Source organism: Macrosteles quadrilineatus, unplaced genomic scaffold (assembly GCF_028750875.1).
Source record: "Macrosteles quadrilineatus isolate MER2022 unplaced genomic scaffold, UCM_ALF_1.0 Scaffold_6__1_contigs__length_79288215, whole genome shotgun sequence".
Classification (NCBI taxonomy): Eukaryota; Metazoa; Arthropoda; class Insecta; order Hemiptera; family Cicadellidae; genus Macrosteles; species Macrosteles quadrilineatus.
The window spans coordinates 70,784,743-70,803,937 of NW_026542599.1; the positions used below are offsets into that span (position 1 = coordinate 70,784,743).

At 34.6% G+C, this 19,195-nt stretch overlaps 1 protein-coding gene across 1 annotated transcript; it reads right to left on the reverse strand.

Moving 5' to 3' along the window:
- Positions 1-300: 300 nt before the first annotated feature.
- LOC128997316 (maspardin-like) lies at positions 301-19,084 on the reverse strand. Its single transcript, XM_054422949.1, has 7 exons — positions 18,777-19,084; positions 16,596-16,730; positions 15,220-15,325; positions 13,498-13,618; positions 11,645-11,753; positions 2,187-2,438; positions 301-1,597 (listed from the first exon to the last, which is right to left on the reverse strand). Exons 1-7 carry the CDS (start codon positions 18,870-18,872, stop codon positions 1,511-1,513), a joined length of 906 nt encoding a protein of 301 aa, XP_054278924.1. The 5' UTR covers positions 18,873-19,084; the 3' UTR covers positions 301-1,510.
- Between the last annotated feature and the right edge of the window lie 111 nt (positions 19,085-19,195).

Below are 19,195 nucleotides of genomic sequence, written 5' to 3' on the forward strand. Positions count from 1 at the left end.
AAAAAAACCCAAAATATGGATAATTCTCAGCAATGTATAGACGAAACTATAACTTTATTTATATAGATTAACTGGGTTTGAATTTTCAATATCTAAAAAATGTATCAAACTTCTTTTAGTTTTACAAATAATGCTGGGTGGGGGAATAATGTTTCACATTTGTTGTGTCCCTCATTTATGGTGGGGGGGCTGTTGTTCAATTGGGGGGGGGGTGCGTCATGAGTCTAGGGGGGGATGGGCACCCCTGACATCAGTCATCGGTGCGAGGTTAACCAAGCTGTTTACAAATACGCACGTCAGCTGTCTGCTACAACAATTATGATCGGCTCGAGAAAAAAAAGCGCTTAGAGACAGAACTCGGGAGAAAGCTTAGAAAAAAAACGATACCTAACTCTATCCAGTTTAATCCGATTTAGTCAGTCATAGAGCCATTTACTTTTATATTATAAGTAATAACTATTATAAGTAATATTGCCATTACCAGCAACCCAACTATATCATACCCAATTGTGTGAAATTACTCACGCATAAATTTTCAATGATGGGTGTCTCTAATTTATTCAGGGGCTTAAAGATTCTAATGAGTAATCTAATTTAGGAAATGTGTCTCTTAGCTTTCGGCTGTGTAAATTTCATACTTTCAGTCTTTGCCGTAAACAGTGTTTGTGAGTGGCAAAAGCGACACAAAACACTACACAAAGTGTGTTATGAGTCGCTTTTACGACACATAACACTTGGAGGGTTAAGGAAATCAGATATATAGAAGAAAAAACGTAGACCAACAATACATAATGAGCTTGTAAAAACATCATGTTTTCATAATAATGCTTATTTCAAGAATGGTTAGGCTTGAACAACAATTTTTTATTCAGATAATTTTGGACTCCACTGTGTAATTGCTTAACAAAATGCTCTTCGTTGAAACAACCAATTAAAGTAGGCCTATTTCATTTTGTTGACACAAAATATATGGTTACCTACCTATTTTACAGTTATTCTACTAACATTAAATTGAAATTATTTCTTGTATGTAGGCCAACCAGATTGAATTGAACAGCAAAAGATGTTAAAACGAATCCTAAAATATAATTACCCCTCAACATTACCTCTTAGAGATCATACTTTGCCCCAAATAGCCTAAATATATATTTCCAACATATAAAAAATAACATGTTTTTCACACAAAAAATCCTAGATACAGTAACAATACAAGACAATATTTACCATTTTCACTAGCTCTGAAAATCCAGCACAGGAAACCACTGTTAACCGATTTCCAACAGAACAAAAAACCACAAATCTTTGCAAACCCGAGGGTTAAATATCTGTCGATTGTGACGACTAGAGAGTTACAGCACCTCGTAGCGAGTAAAATACAGCTATAATAAATCTGCTATAAAAATAGTTTGACTATTTAACAATACAACGTGTTTACCAAAGAAAGGCATCGACTGCAGCATCACGACGAAAGATCACAATGAGAAAAGGCAACGAGTGGCTTGCGTAGCTATCAGTCCGTCGCGTCTAATGCTCCGATTTGTTTCTGATCAATCTCCCTGGCAGTGAGAGGAGTGCCTTCGAACCTCCTGAGGTGAATCTGAAACGAATTTCCGACAAAAATTTTTTACAGTAATTAATTACGATTTGTAGTTTAAAGTACGTAAAATAAATGCTATTAGGTATTTTTTATTCCCAAAAGAGTCTAAACTAGGCTTACAAGATAGAAATAGAAAGATTCCTATAATGTGGAAATCTAAAACTAGTTAAAACCTGGTTTATTTAAATGATAGTTAACAGAGTAAAAATGTATCTAGCAAGTTAAGTAATTGGTATCTTTGACCACTGATAAAAGTAAGCAACCAGTAAGCTTTAGTTAGTGTAAGCTTTAGTTAGAGCTATAGTCAGAGTTAAAATAAAAATGAACCTAGCTTAATAAATGAGCCTCTGACAAAATACACTAGTGTCAATTGCTGATTCGATACACCAAAATTGTAATGAATCGAAACTCAAAGGAAAACTTTCAACAAAAATTTGCAACAGCTAGTCCATGTAGATGGAATGTCAAGGTATCCAAAAGTGAAAAGTTTTTACTTGGTTGCGGAAGTCAAGATTAATTATTTTAGTATATTCTTAACCTACAATATATTTGGAACACTATAGCTAAGTGATAAAATATGTGACACTACCTGGAGATGGAGGTTGATTTCATCGCTTCGACTCAAATACGGAAAGTTTCCGCCAGTTTTCAAATGGGCAAGTTTGGCGTTGGGGTAAAACTTGTAAATTTCTTCCCGAACAGGGCTGGAGAGTGCGTACTCGTCAAACACATCGATGATGGTGACATGCTCGATGTACCTCAGTTTGTGCGGCTCCACATACGAAGTGACACAGTTAAGCGTCAACCGGCTGGCCAGGTCTTGCTGAGACAGGCTGTCCAACTGTCGAAACAAAAATTACCACCGATAATTGATAAATAAAAGTATTGCTGTTACAGGTTGTCCAACTGTCCAACCTCCAAGCTGTAAGCCTTTATATCTGCCAATACTGCACAGATCACCTAACAAACACTGTTCACGAGTTACATTTCAGACTTCGCTGCGGGAGGGGCGTGTTTGAGTCCCGGCGCGCTGTAATATTACATGTCATTCATTCATCATTAACATTAATTTCTCTTTATTTTGTATATTTTCTCTCACAATGTCTGTTAATGCCCCTGATAATGTGTTATCGGTTATTTAATATGTTCCTCTTGTTAATGTGTTATTTTATCCAATTGTGTTCAATGTTATATAATATCCCATCACCCCACAGAAACATCATCATATTTTACGTTACAATATAATATTTATCCAAATTCTCTCCATACCTATTAATTACTCATCAAAAACCAACAATAATCATTTATTTAGAATGATATATAATTGTAAGAAAATTGCAATATATTAATAACATCTTAAATATAGTATCACTTTTCAAAATTATCCAAAGAAAATCAAAATTACTGTGGCAAGTGTCATTCATGTAAATTAACCAGCTGTACATCACTTCAACAATGGACATGGACTTCCTGAGCTTCTACCATTGCCTCTCCCCAGATCCTGCCAACTCTTCACAGTGTGAACATCATTCTATTGGATATTGTGTGATTTAAACTAAATTCATAATCCTAAAGTATTATATTTTAAATTTCTTATCATCCAAAAGTATTGGACAAGTGCATTGAAGAGTACCAAATTTTAAGAAGACAGACACTCCAAATTTGGTAACCATCATTCATCTTATTTAACTAAGGACAAATTTAATCTTCATTGGACATTTGATCAGCATAGCCTAATAGACCTAATTAACTTAACTCATCAAGACATACATATTTCAAATTGAACTTTTATTCAAAATTTAATCTTCAAATTCTATTTTATTTCATTAAATTCAGTGAAACCATTTGGAATCTTTCTTTGGACATCAACATATTAGCCTATATTAATAGCATCACGAACCTAGTATTTCAGAATAATAACTAAATTAAATTAGGCCTATCTACATTTTAAAGAAGCCTGATATATCATTCGAACCGGCACGACCACCCCTCCCTGAGATTAAGAGGTCATCTATTTGAATATTAATTAGTACTTTAGAAGAAACCAGCCCAATATAAGCCTAGAGAATCTTTTATCCACTTTGGAACCCCACCATTTTGAAAATTTACCATCATTGTTAACTTACCCTGTAGCTAATTCAACCAATAACTTATCTTTTGTATTTCATTAATAAATTATATATTGTAACATACCAAATCTCTTTATTCAATAATTCATATAGGCCTATTATAAGATTAAGATAAAGACTTACCTTATTAGACAGAAACAAAACACAAATTAGGAATTATCTTTATTAAGAAATAAAAATGACTTTCAGTTCAATGTGGGCTAACTTAATAGCCAAAGGAATTTTGTAGGCCTAAGTTAATGAATAGCCTATAGAAAGCTTTATGGTGTGTAGCAAATTTGGCGACCCAACGTGTCGGCTTTCGAATGATATATTACGGTAGTCATAAAATATTGCAATTTTCGATTTAAGCTAAGTTAACCTTAAGTTGTACTAGATTGTAAGAACCCATAGCCTATTGTACGTCCCGTAATTAATATTCCCAACCACAATAACAACACAAAGCCGTTATACAAAACACTAACTAATCACGCACAATTCGCATAATTAGTACAATAATTAATCATGGCCGAGAAAGGTTATAATTTAAGACCCAACCGTAAACATTCTAACCTAAACCCAAATTACGACTACAACAACACTGACAGCGAGAGCGAGATTGAAGAAGAAGGTCGCCATTTTGATGACATCACACGCACGGACACAGAACAAAAAACACATCCACAGCAGACATCAGAACTCACAGAGGAAGAGAGCAACGAGTCCATGGACCAATCAGACACTAGTATCCCCATTCCTACAAGTCTGTTTGCAAATGTTGCCACTGAACTGTCCAGTAAACAAAGTCTGAATGTTTCCCAAATGCCAGGTGATAGCCAAGGTCACATTAGCGGATCAATAACTCAGACACCCGCACCCGAACACAGCCGATCGTTACCGAATATAGCCGACGCCGACGAACGTCACCCAGACCTAACAACACGGCAACGGAACAACCCTAGTGCAACTGTCGGTGCAACAGCAACTGTCACATCAACACTAATTGCACCATCAGATATTAATACTTTAATTGCCCTCATGACTAAACTAGACACTAAATTGAGCAACAAAATTGACGAATCCCATGCTAAAATTGACAGCAAAATTAATGAATCCCATGCTAAAATTAACAGTAAAATCAACAGCAAACTCAATGAATTAAAAGTTGAACTCACTCAAAGCTTCAATGATAAAATTGATGCTAATAGCCTAGAAATTCAAGCTTGCAGAAACGCGCTAGAAACTCAAATTTCAGAAAATCGTGAAAGTCAAAATAAATTCCAGATCGAAATAAACTCAATTAAGATCACTCAGACAACACAAGCTGAGGAAATCATTAAACTTAATGAGAAACTCACACAAAAAATTTATGAATCACAAGATCAAATGAGACAATTCGTCATTGATAATCTCACACAACAACAATCAATATCTGATAATAAAAATCAACAGAGACAAAATGACATCTTATCTGCTGTCAAAACACAATTGGTAATGCATGAACAGAATTTTGACCAAAAAATTGAAGAACTTTCTCAACGAACCAGGCAAGAATCCGAACAGAATTCTAAAGCTAATTTGGCTATTATACAAAACAAAATTCTCCCAAAACTCACCATCCAAAACAAAACTTTAGAATCTCAGCAAGCTGAAATAGAAAATTTAAATCACAATCTAATAAAATGTGAACAAGAAGTGGAAACCCTCAAACAGAGCAAAACATTTGAAAACTTCCAAGGCCCAATCAAAATTATATGCAATGGAAATGAAGAGAAAGACCGACAACTACCAAAATTCAACGGCCGAAGTGGCAACCCAAAAGAATATATTAATAAATTGAAAAGATATTACGACAGAGGACTTGAGCGAAACAGTAATAATGACCCGATTGAATATCTCAAAGACCTGCTAGAAACTTCATTCGAAGGTCCCGCCTCAAGATGGCTACAACTTGTAAAGACTGACTTAAGTTCCTGGGAACAATTTTCCAACGAATTCGAAGCTAAATACTGGTCAAGAGAAGTACAACGCAGCTTAAGAGCCAAAATCGAATCAGAAAAATACCGGTCAAATGGTACCCTCAGCCGCAGCGAATACCTTACAGAACGTGTAATTTCACTCCAATCTATGAGCCCTTGCCTAACCGAAGAAGAAATTGTGACACTGATGGCAGAGAGATTTGACTCCATCATACAAGACTGCATCAATGTACAAAACATAACCACCGTACGTGCATTAGAAAGACTTCTACAACGTGAAGACCTCAAAGACGGACCAAAGAAGACACGCACCAACAACCAGAATCACAACAGCTCATCCAACAACCGACCGACAACTCCAAATCAACAACCACACATTTATCATCAAAACGGCCGCTACGAGAATCAGAGAGCGTACCAACCCAAGATACCTTCATATCACAACAATCCATACAACAACAATCACCAACACAGAAATTATCCAAATCATCAAAATTACCGTCCTAACTACAATCATCCTACTTACGACCGAAACCATGAAAACAAACCATATCAACGAGACAAATATCCTCCTCGTAACGGTGACAACAACCAACGGACCTACAGAAACCACCCAACCCAAGAACAAGCTCAGCTTTGCGCAGTAATGAGACAAAATAACTACGTGCCAAGTGCTCCTCCAAACAACCAATCATCACACAGTTACGAGCCACAGACTCATCCTGCACCAAATATACAGGAAAACGGTTCGGCGCTGTAAGCGACAACCGAGAGGGTCAATTATCATTAGTTAACTCTAAAATTACAGCGCCTATTTATGAAAGTCTCGGTAATGAAATAAATCATCTTCAATCCCAAAGTATAATGTGCGATAAGAACTTCTTATTAGAAAATGATTCAGAAAATAATCAATCTCTAAATTTCACTCAAATAAGTTGCCCAGAAATTAGCATCAAACTTAATAATATTAGAGTAAACGCATTAGTCGACACTGGTTCATCAATAACTTGTATATCAGAATCCTGGTTCAATGAAAACAAATCCAAAATTTCACCATTTGAAGAATTTCCAGTTAATAACACAGTAATCAAAACTGCTACAACTGAGCGATCTAAAAGAGTCTCTCGAATTATTTACGTTCCCACCACAATTGCAGAACACACCTTGCCATTGGAATATCTTATTGTACCAAATCTAATAAAACCTATAATACTAGGAGTAGATGTTTTGTCTAATCTTAAAATGGATCTGAATTTCAACACAAATGAAATAGATATGCAGATAAATAATCACAATGTTACTTTGAAGTTTTGTATGTGCAACCAAGAGGGACAAATATGTCACTTAATAGTTAATGATAGCCATAGGCCAAATAATGAATATTTTAATGATGAAACGTTTGATGTATATCACGATGATCCAATATATAATAAATTTAACAGCACAATAAATAACTTCAAAAATAGAAAAACAGATCCAATCGAAGACGAAACATTGACCCAAGAAGAAATAGAGTATTCCCTAGCAACATATACGTACATAACCGCAGAAGAACGTGAAACATTAAGCAGTTTATTAAATAAATACCAACTAAAGAAGACGAAGATGTTTTATACGGCCCCTACCATATATCAGCCCTCAAGAAATATTTGGAACCAACCCGAGCAATAGAAGCTGTGATCGACGAGATAGATAATGATGACCCTACCTTCGAAGACATTCTATATCAATAAATTTCATAATGTGTTTCATCCATCAACAGACTTTTGTGCATCATCATCTCTAACCAAATTGTGCCATGGACCTTAATCGCGAGTGCGTGACCCCATAAATTGTGTTTTCCATAAACTGATACCCAGGTGATAAAGTTTATAAACAATACTCACTTACTAATAAACTGTGATCTCCTTAATAACAAAGAAACGATAAAGTTATCTGATATTGAACAGTATGGAACAGCCATAATATCCCTTTCTTCCCATGTCAGGCCATGAACACTCTATTCTATTTTCCCCATTTTAATTTTATTGTCTTACATATTTGTTAACTTAGATTATAATTTTGTTGTATTATCACTCAATGTTCTATCATCCAGAAAATCAATCATTTAATGTTATTCATGCCTATCTTTAAGTATCATTCATATTAATGATTCATGATTCCATTTCATATTTTGTCGAAATCTGTATTTCATTTCATAGCATACAGATTTCTGTGGGGATAATTTGTAATATTACATGTCATTCATTCATCATTAACATTAATTTCTCTTTATTTTGTATATTTTCTCTCACAATGTCTGTTAATGCCCCTGATAATGTGTTATCGGTTATTTAATATGTTCCTCTTGTTAATGTGTTATTTTATCCAATTGTGTTCAATGTTATATAATATCCCATCACCCCACAGAAACATCATCATATTTTACGTTACAATATAATATTTATCCAAATTCTCTCCATACCTATTAATTACTCATCAAAAACCAACAATAATCATTTATTTAGAATAATATATAATTGTAAGAAAATTGCAATATATTAATAACATCTTAAATATAGTATCACTTTTCAAAATTATCCAAAGAAAATCAAAATTACTGTGGCAAGTGTCATTCATGTAAATTAACCAGCTGTACATCACTTCAACAATGGACATGGACTTCCTGAGCTTCTACCATTGCCTCTCCCCAGATCCTGCCAACTCTTCACAGTGTGAACATCATTCTATTGGATATTGTGTGATTTAAACTAAATTCATAATCCTAAAGTATTATATTTTAAATTTCTTATCATCCAAAAGTATTGGACAAGTGCATTGAAGAGTACCAAATTTTAAGAAGACAGACACTCCAAATTTGGTAACCATCATTCATCTTATTTAACTAAGGACAAATTTAATCTTCATTGGACATTTGATCAGCATAGCCTAATAGACCTAATTAACTTAACTCATCAAGACATACATATTTCAAATTGAACTTTTATTCAAAATTTAATCTTCAAATTCTATTTTATTTCATTAAATTCAGTGAAACCATTTGGAATCTTTCTTTGGACATCAACATATTAGCCTATATTAATAGCATCACGAACCTAGTATTTCAGAATAATAACTAAATTAAATTAGGCCTATCTACATTTTAAAGAAGCCTGATATATCATTCGAACCGGCACGACCACCCCTCCCTGAGATTAAGAGGTCATCTATTTGAATATTAATTAGTACTTTAGAAGAAACCAGCCCAATATAAGCCTAGAGAATCTTTTATCCACTTTGGAACCCCACCATTTTGAAAATTTACCATCATTGTTAACTTACCCTGTAGCTAATTCAACCAATAACTTATCTTTTGTATTTCATTAATAAATTATATATTGTAACATACCAAATCTCTTTATTCAATAATTCATATAGGCCTATTATAAGATTAAGATAAAGACTTACCTTATTAGACAGAAACAAAACACAAATTAGGAATTATCTTTATTAAGAAATAAAAATGACTTTCAGTTCAATGTGGGCTAACTTGGTAGCCAAAGGAATTTTGTAGGCCTAAGTTAATGAATAGCCTATAGAAAGCTTTATGGTGTGTAGCAGCGCCCACAAATAATATGGGTTCAGAACCCAGTTACCGCTTTCCCAAAAATGTTTGATAACCACACTTTCTCTTCTCCTATAAAAAAATCCCAAAAAACTCTACAATGGAGCAAAAAAGAAATACATCTGCTGTAAAACTGCAATGAATGTTAATTCCTGTCACAGTAGTGATGTAGTTATTGGCTTCAGTGCGTATTGCTAGAGTAACTTTGCAATTCTTATAGTACACAAAAATCCAGTGGAAATATTGGCTGGGAAATGTTCAAATGATCAATTGCAGGTTCATTCAGCTCTTTCACTTTCACTAGCAGCCACCTGTATTATGTATTGTTCTTTAGTAATTTTTCCAAGACTGAATAAAAACAGTTACGTTTACCATTTGTGCTATTATCTGTCTTAAAGAGGAAAATAAGATAGATATGACTTTTCACCTAACCTCGCAATCTTCTTGTAATCTTTTTAATTTTCTATATTGAACTCATAGTTATACCTATAATCCTTATATTGGGACAAATCACCTGGCATTTTTCAGTTTAGCATTTTGAGTAAATGACCAGACCCCCCCCCACAATTATTTCCAGGGTGTGCCACAAGTCTTGTTAGTTGTTAGTGTTGTTACTAATATTTCCTGAATTGAAAACAACTAATTCTTTTCAGCGACATTGCGAAGAAAACGGACCCTTTAACACTTTTAACCGAAGATTGGTGCTGTGCAAATGATGGATTTGCTATATAAATTTGTATTGAATATCATTACAGTAGATCTCCAATCATCGGAATTGATTGTGGCCATACAATACCACTTTCGGATGGTAGGAATTCATATAGTTTAGGAAATTTTAGAAAAAATTGTGGTATTTTAGTTGCTACAGTATTTACATTACAATGATTATGCAATTAAAATATTAGCTGCGATTGCTGAGGAAAAGATGACAGTGTATTTGTGACCATGGTAGAAGACAAAGATGGAAGGGCTAGAAACATGGTTTTCAATTTAATTACTTGCAAAACAACTAAAACAAGTGTATAAATATTGCCTGGAAACCCCAAGAACATTGACAGGAACTAACACAGATAGAATTGCCAATCATTCCCCGATAAATATAAGGAACTCTCACTCACTTACATAGAAAATATTGATTGTTCTTCCTTTGTATCTAAAACAAGATTAGGGTTTCAATCTTATCTGTTTCTACTGGCGACAATTATTCAATATTTTCAAAGTACTTAACACAATGTTTCTTGACTTTGGTGATCAGATGGGAATCAACATATCAAAAGAAGTTACGTACAAAACAACACTTAGAAACAAAAACGGAAAAAAATTTCCTACAATATGTGGCTATTACCATTTTTAAAACGGAAAATTGTTCCAACAGTTCTAAAAATAGCGAGTAAACTAATAACAATTTAGTCTCCATTAGTTCCAGATTGAGTTGACCCTAAAGTCTTATCAATGCTGATAAAAGCTGCTTCGGAGAAATCCCTTGCTCACAAAACACAGTTGTTTGTTTAGACGATCAAACAAAAACATTGTACAGTTTATTGAAGCATTTTAAAAACGTTTTTATATCCAAAACGTGGAGATCTTTGATGACCAAAATAAAAAAAATGTGGTTCGTTTGGCCTGATTAAAATATGACAAAAACATACTACCTACTCATGTAAATATGTTAGCATATAGTATGTTTAAATTGACGAGCATAGTTACTTGACTTCAAAGATGAATATAAAAGTTTGCATGTGATGTTAAGAATATAACTCTGATATTCTTATATTGAACTTAAGAGTTAATCGTTATCAAAATTTCAAAATTTAATTCAGATAGTTGTGCTGTTCAAATGCAGGAAAGTAGATCATTAATGGGTACAAATAAACTATTAAATTTGGTCACAAAATCATATATTTATCAGTAATCTCAGGAATAAAATATACAACTTCTTCCACTGAAATCCACAAGCAAGAATCTAGAGCACCCAAATAAATTTTCAATATTGTAGTTCTTTTTGTAGAATCAGCATCAGTAAACAAGCAACAGCAATCAGTCCCAGGAAAGGATTGGGGACGACGACCCCCCCCCCCCCATCACAACCGAAATAGTGGACCATATTTTTTGTCTGAACGTTTTAACATTTTACTGAGGAAAAGAGGAGCACCCCCCCCAAATAGAATACTGAGACCAGCACTGATATACATTAATCAATTGGATTTAAAAAAGAAAGGGGATATGGTTCGAAACTGTCTACCCTCTTGCTTAACTTATCTTTTAGTAAAAAATTAACCAACGTTAAAATATGACAATTGTTGAACCATTAAGTCTAACAACTGCAGATACCCTGAGACTATTAACATGGACTTACCCGTTCTACCATGAAGTCGACGGATTCTATTATCCGAGGATCAGCGTGTTCAGCGGTGAAGTTTCCCATCACCATCTTTTTTAGAAGCAGAGAAGGCAACATCCAAAATCTACAAGCAAATGAAACTATTACAGGCAAGAAAAATGATCTAAATCAACAAAGTGACATTCAAAATACTCGAGCCATTAAAATGAACCAGGACTGACAGCTTTCAGATCTACGTCGATAAATGTAGACTTGCAGAAAGGTATAGCCGGGTAGATGAGTAAATCCAACACTCGCCTAGTAATTGAGTCGGTAGTTGAATCCTGAGAAAAGTCAGAAAATGTCTAACTGTTCAGAGCTGGACTCAGCAGTCATTAGTCAGTAACAAATCAAGTCAGTTGGTCAGTGGTGAGTTAGTGGCTCACTTGGTAGCATCACGGAATTCGGGCCCAAGGCAGCAATGTCATGGGTTCGGATCCTGGCCACTACCACAAACATTTTATCAGTACAGTTCACCTTTGTACTGTACCGGCTCACCCCTTGCTTTGCTGGATACGTTCCACGCACATATCTGTAGTCTATGTGGACGGACAAATGGAAAGTTAAAAGAGGTCACCAGCCTCTTAAAAAAAAAAACAATGATTCCTATCATTTAACACTCATCCTCGCCTTAACCATTCCGGATCGGGTTAAATAGCCTAGTGCAGGCAAAAAATGAAAGACATTGATTAAAATTTGGGGATCTTTTCACACAATTATACTCAAAATAAGTGTAAAACACTTCTTCGTACATAAATAACTATTGTAATAAAATGGTATAGGCTACATTCATTGCTTTTAAAGGAAGAGTAAAAATATGAATGATGGTTTGTAGGCGTCATAAATAGAATCTGTCAGCAATTAGAAAGCAAATTTCTTTGAGAATTCATTTTAATAGCAATGCACTGTTTAAAAATCAATAGATAATTGAAAAAGTTTCTAGTTTCTAGCCAAGGATGTCTACTTGTTTCTATTCCAAATTCATACACAATTGGGTCACAAGGGGGTTTCTGATGTCAATTACAGGTTTCTGTCGTATACGACAACTTCTTAACCCAGTCAAACTGAACCGATAGGACGACTTATTAATCAGCATCTTTAATGTCACTTCAACTAAGTTACTGTACAGAAATCAAAGGTAAATATAGGCCTAGAATTTAAGACTGTTTGTAGTGGTTCTGTGAGTGACTCGATGCACGATGCCTGGCCACTGCTAGTGGCGTGAACAGCTAATGTGCTGCATGGATGTGTGCGCAAAAACGTTTAAATTTAGTTTCTTCCAAATGAGATGCATATACTGCATGCCAGTCATTGTAGACGTTGTTTTACAAGAACCCAACAGATAGCAGCACTAAACAATACTGCTAGCCGGCCCTCAGTATTACCAAGTGGAGGGAAAAAGCAGGGGTAAAATATTCGGATACACCATAAAAAAATACCACAAAAAGGCTGCCAAGCACAACTTTAAGGTTAGGTTCCATCCACAATGCTACAGTACATTCATTATCATTATTCTATTGCATATCATTAGATCCAAGCCTAAACCCCAGACTACAATAATTTTTAACAATCCTTACCACCGATAAAATAGTAGGATCTGAAAACAAATTTTACCAGATTGAAGTATAAAACTGGCGAGCGAAACAACGCCTCACGGCAGTTTTTAACCTCACACTGGAACAATAGTTTGTAAACGGCACTTTGACGAGTATACACTGGAAAGCACTAGTGGTGAAGAGATTACTTTATCATTCACAGTGAACGTGTTGATTAAACAACAGGCTACAGCTGGTTCACATAAAAGTCTACTTTACCATCTTGTTACTTACACAGCTGCAGACTCGTTGTATGTGAAGACGGAAGTGTCGACAAACGCGTTACACAACACAAGGGAGGCAACTCTCGGGTGGTTAGCAGTGTACTCGGCAAACTTCTGGGCCAGAAACCCACCTGCGATAACATATTATATAAATACTCATGTATATACATAATTTTACAGGTTAAAACTTTAAAGGTGTATTTGAAGACAAATAGGCCTAGTTGGATAAATTAGCACTTATTTGTCTTAGAACACTAGGCATGAGCCCGGGATTGTTTTTCACATTACTACAGGCTAGACCTAGGAGTTGCGGCATTATCACTTAGATAAAATCCATTTATGATTTTGCGGGATTTGAACCTAGGAACTCTTGGACCGAAGTCCTGTGCTCTAACCACTAGACCAGCTCACTCCCAACACATTAATACTTAACAAACAAACTTTTTAAAACTAAAGAGAACACTTTTAGAATAGTACTGTAATACAAAAAGATGTGGTTGTTAGCAAAATAAATATTTACAAACAAAATTTTAACAAATCTACAGATTAATTATTTTTAGCTTATTTCAAAGTTTGTAATATTATTTCAAATGTGTAATAGAGTAAAAGATTTATTCCAAAAATATGTGATGTATCCACTCTTTAAAAAATAAGTGTTTAATTAGCCTAGTATTTATGAAAAGTAAATTGTGTTTTGGATATACATATTGTGAAAGTGGCATCTATTATTGATCACAAAGATTTTCACAAAAAAAATATAAATCAATCAAATGCAGCCAAATCTCAAACAGACTTTTCCTAAAATACCGAAAGTTGGATGACCTTAAAATTCTTCTCCAACTGGTTTCATGAGCCAAGACAAGCCTGGATTACATAACTCTTATGTCAGTGAAATGGAATAAGTTGTATGTTGAAATATAAAACACCCCCACCGTAGCAATCCTGTAGACTAAACAAATTTCCATTTGCCTGATTGGATTTTCCCTTAAATATTATGACAATTTCATTATCCATATAAATAGCATATTAGGTTAAACAATTAGCCTACTTAGGTTTGCTTCTACAGAAAAAATATGTGTTTTTAGTGAAATTTGTATAGCTTAGGAATAGGATGAAATAAACCAATTTGCCAATTTAGATCAGAATACATATAGGGTGATTCATAAAAAAGTAAATTTAAACAGTTTACTTATTCTCCATAAAAATAACTTGGGAATTTTAAATTTACAGTGCCTAGTGCCTATTATGTTATTTTCTTCGTACCATTTAACGTACAACAATGCCTCAAGATCAACAAAATGGCTTGGTGAAAAAATTGTAAAATTTTATGTTTTGTGTGTGAAAAATGGGAAAACCAATTTTTACACCATAAACCGGGGATACAACCGGGGTTCCTATGCTGGTCATGCTCCTATGGTCATGCTGGTTTGTGAACTCGTTCAAATTAATGTTGGTTTATACGTTTTAAATCAATTTCATCAAAATTGGATGAGTTTTATCTAAGTTATTGTGTTAACGGACATGGGATTTATATGAATTGGAACTGATGGTGGTTTTGGCCTTTGGGGATATCAAAATGAAAAAGTAAATGGGACTCGCATCTAGGTCTTACCATCACAAACACAGTACCTAATAGCTTATTTCCTTATATGAGAAATTTTTTGATACTAACTTTTTCTTGCGATTTATAGCCCAGCGGGTAGCAACAGTTTTATTCTGTACGCCCACTTACCCAAAGACGCTCCAAACAGATGGATCTTGTCCAGTTCCAAGTGGTCTATAAGCTTCTTGAATCCTTCACACCATTCCTTTACTGTCCAATATACAGGATGTTCTGCCTTCAAATACACAAATACGTAAATGTAAAACTTTACACTAAACACATACAGCCTATCGTGTGATGTATTTTCAGCAAGCAGAGCACTGGGCTAACTAAGAGGCAACTTGATTAACCGTGATTCACAAGAATAGTGGATAGTTCCGATGTCTTTAATTTCTTTTTGGGGAATTTAGACATTCCAGCCTGATGTTGAAGTTGTTGCCATTTTTTGAATAATAATTATCATAGTTAAAATTAGTTCAGGCTCAGACCGGTCCGCCGGTTTCAATAAACTCATAACCCGACAATTTTGTCTTTTTAAAAAGCCTAATTAGTAAATATTTTATTAATGCGTAATTTATATAAGGCGTTCCAAGAGCATTGGGGCATAGCAAATAATGATAAAATCACACCCTCCGTTAGACTTAATGGAAGAAACGTAACCTATAAAAAATCTAGCCATAAATGACCAAGTATGTTCATACAGTTTCCTAGCAAAAAAATAGCTCAAATAACATTTTTCAGACTATTTTTTTATAATTTCACGGGGAAGAGACCCCAGAGGCCCCTCTCTCACTGGGGAATAATCCAGACCTCCCGGAGCTAGAGCCATATGATTTTCACCCTCTTTTAAGTGAAAGGCAGCACTCTTTTAGGGGTTCCAGTCCTGATTGAGTTACCGACAGACTGTGCTGATTTAAATTAATACTGTTATCTGTTGAAAGCGCCGCTTGTTAACCAAGACAAACTAATACTTCTAGAACATCCTTATATTTCTGAAGAAAAGTTAAGCTTTGGCAGAGGGAAGACCACCATAAGTACGGAAGGGACCTCAAAAAGCTATGGCCGAGCTTGAAGAGCCACCTTTTCCTACCCTGACAATTATGGCAACGTTAATTTTTAAGGAATAAATTCTATCTAATCACCATACAAATATTTGATTGGTTTTAGTTGATTTGTATTGGTTTTAGTTGTGTATAATGTGATGTACAGTAGTATTTTAACTCATGTATAGTGACGGTCAAAGATGAAAACTACAATAGTATCAGATAAGTAACATAAAACGACTTACCTATAGCATTTTAACAAAAAACTACTTTGTAAAAAAACTGAGGCAAAAACTAGAATTTTAGTTTGTAGAGCACTCTAATGACTCAATCTACCATGTCTTTTAAATACAAACATTTTCCACAGCTGGTCCATATAGATGGAATGTCTACTACGGAATCCAAAAGCCAATGTTAATACTGAGTAAGATAACTTACTAGCCTATTGCATAGGATACTTACAGAAATAACTCTATACCCTTTGGCACTTAGGGCTAAGATTTGTTTAAAGTAAACATCAGCTGTTCCGCTAGCAGGTGGGAGACAGACCAGGGGAGTTTTCACAGTCTTGGGTCCAGAATCATAGATTATCCAACCCTGAAAATTTCATTAAATTAACTAAAAATGCCAGTAGTTAAATATTAAAGAATACATACAAGACCAACCATCTAATTATAACAACTAAATAATGACTACAAATTTATAGGCTACTAGCTGTGTGCCTGTTCTATGGACGAGGATCTTGTATTCAGTTGAAAAATTATTATACCCTATTCAGTTTAACGGATTGCATATTAAGTGTGCAGTTTTCCAGATATGCTTGCAAACCTATTATAGGAATAGGTATACTCACAACTTAGAAAACACAATATCTGACAGTTTAACCCTCCAAGTGTCTCTAGTTTTGGTCTTAATGTTCGCCCATTTATTGCGCAATCGCAGGGTTTTATTAAAATGTATCTTAGAAACTTAAAAACTATGTAAAGTATACTGTTTTATATATCATTTTATTTGAAAAATTATGGGCTTCAATGTAACATAGGCCTATAAAACATTACAAAAAAAATGTTCAACAATTTTTGTGGGGTTAAGATTTCTCAAAAATTATAAAATAAAATGAAAAAAATGTATGTTTGCGCTCAATAAATTGTTATAATTTATAGGTCTACAAATATTTTAAAATAGCCACTTTGTTCAGAATTTTATGAGGATTCCAAAAATATAATAATATAAGAAAGTAGGTTTGCAAATAAATAAGTTATGGGCAAAAAACAGATTTCGGTAAGAATGCATAGCCTAACCATAGCTAGGAATCTGGCTGATAATTTACATCAATATCACTACCTACTTCTTCAGGATCATCAACCAGCCCTTCAAAATCACTTAAATCTTCTTATAATGCACCACGTATATCACTACTTTTGATTTTTAACACTAAAACTATGATAAACGTAATAAAACACATCAGCCATGGGTGCGAGGTTAACCAAGCTGTTTACAAATACGCACGTCAGCTGTCTGCTACAATATTTTCGGAACTAAAATGAAAAGCGTATAGAAACAGACATCAGGAGAAAGCTCTGAATCTGCTGAAAAAAACGATACCTAACTCGATCCAGTTCAGTCCGATTCAGTCAGTCCCAGAGCCCTCGCCGTAAACAGTGTTTGTGAGTCGCATAAGCGACACATAACACTATACAGCGGATGTGTTATGAGTTGTATTCTAACGTTTTCCGCTTTTACGACACATAACACTCGGAGGGTTAAAACCAAATGCTTTGCAATTAAATGTCACTTGGATTTAAATCTTTTTTGTTCCATTTAATAATCAATAATTAACTTAACATTAAACTGGTTCCTGGAAAAAGTATCGGTGCCAAGAGTCGTCTTCGAAATTTGGTTGTGGATAATTGGGTTGGCCTATGTATCAATAGGATATGGGCCATAGGCCTATTGGCGGTATGGTCTAGCGATAGCAGCGGTAGCCATATAAGTGACATATTGGAAAAGCGATTTTACTTGATACAACAGCATTCGAAACGCCGTTAATGAGTGGAAACCTAGGCTGTAGGCTTTTGGCACTGATGATTTAAAAAATGTATGCTTCCCAGTCCTGTACAACACTGATTCACAGTCTTTTTCCCGATTTTCAAAACTCAAGACAACTGGTCTAGCTACAGCACACGAGATGTGTAATACAGAATATTCAGTTCCCAACCTGGATCATAGCTAGTTATTAAATTAAATTTACAGTAACGTATATTATTGTAATTGCAATCTAATGTATGCGATTTAATAGAGGTCTAAACGTGACAGCTAGAAAAAGGAATCTTTATCCAAACAGCTGTTTGTAATTGTAAACCATGAAAAAGCTTGACTTTACTCAGGATCAAACTGGCGACCTTTTAATAGTTAGGCGAGCACTTAACCACTCAGCTATCCAGATGTTTATAAACCTAACTTTAACAGGACAAGCTAGTGCTTTATAGTAGGTACCTAAAGCCTTATTGTTATGCACCTTACTATGCATAATAATTTCTGTGTTGTCCTCTTGTTAACCCTAATCTAAAGAATACTTTAGACTAGGGTCATATAAGTTACTACTAAATTAAATCAACCCATCTTAATTAAAATTGTACTTACCCTGCTGCTTGTATCCACTACAATTTTTTTTAAAGGGATACTACTTCTAAAACTAATATATTCTTGGGACTTGGAAATGTCCACAAAAAAGGCCATTTCAACATAGGACCTAAAAACTAAACTAGGCCTTAAATTGTCTTTTAATGTTGGACTTGACTTAATGAAGAAGTATTTAATAGGCCTATTGTATATTTTTATGAATTAAGTAACATTCGCGCCTTGCCGAAAATTGACGAAGACAGTTTTAAACAAAAGTAGTTGACATTGACAGAAACAGGCTATCTTTGATGACAGATCGCTCTCTCACTCTCTTCTCTCCCTCTCCAGTCTCCACAGTCCTCACTGCTTCTGCTTCTCTTTCCCTGTTTTCTTTTCTCTCTCTCTCTAAGGAGACACACGAGACAGTACAGTAGGAGTTA

What these genes read in the sequence shown, in the direction of transcription:
- LOC128997316 (XM_054422949.1), bottom strand. Translation starts at nt 18,872, where the DNA reads ATGGCCTTTTTTGTGGACATTTCCAAGTCCCAAGAATATATTAGTTTT. An exon ending in TCTGTTTGGAGCGTCTTTGG is followed by an intron (nt 13,619 to 15,219) that starts GTAAGTGGGCGT and finishes ATGTTATCGCAG; the next exon opens with GTGGGTTTCTGGCCCAGAAG. An exon ending in TACAACGAGTCTGCAGCTGT is followed by an intron (nt 11,754 to 13,497) that starts GTAAGTAACAAG and finishes ATTTGCTTGTAG; the next exon opens with ATTTTGGATGTTGCCTTCTC.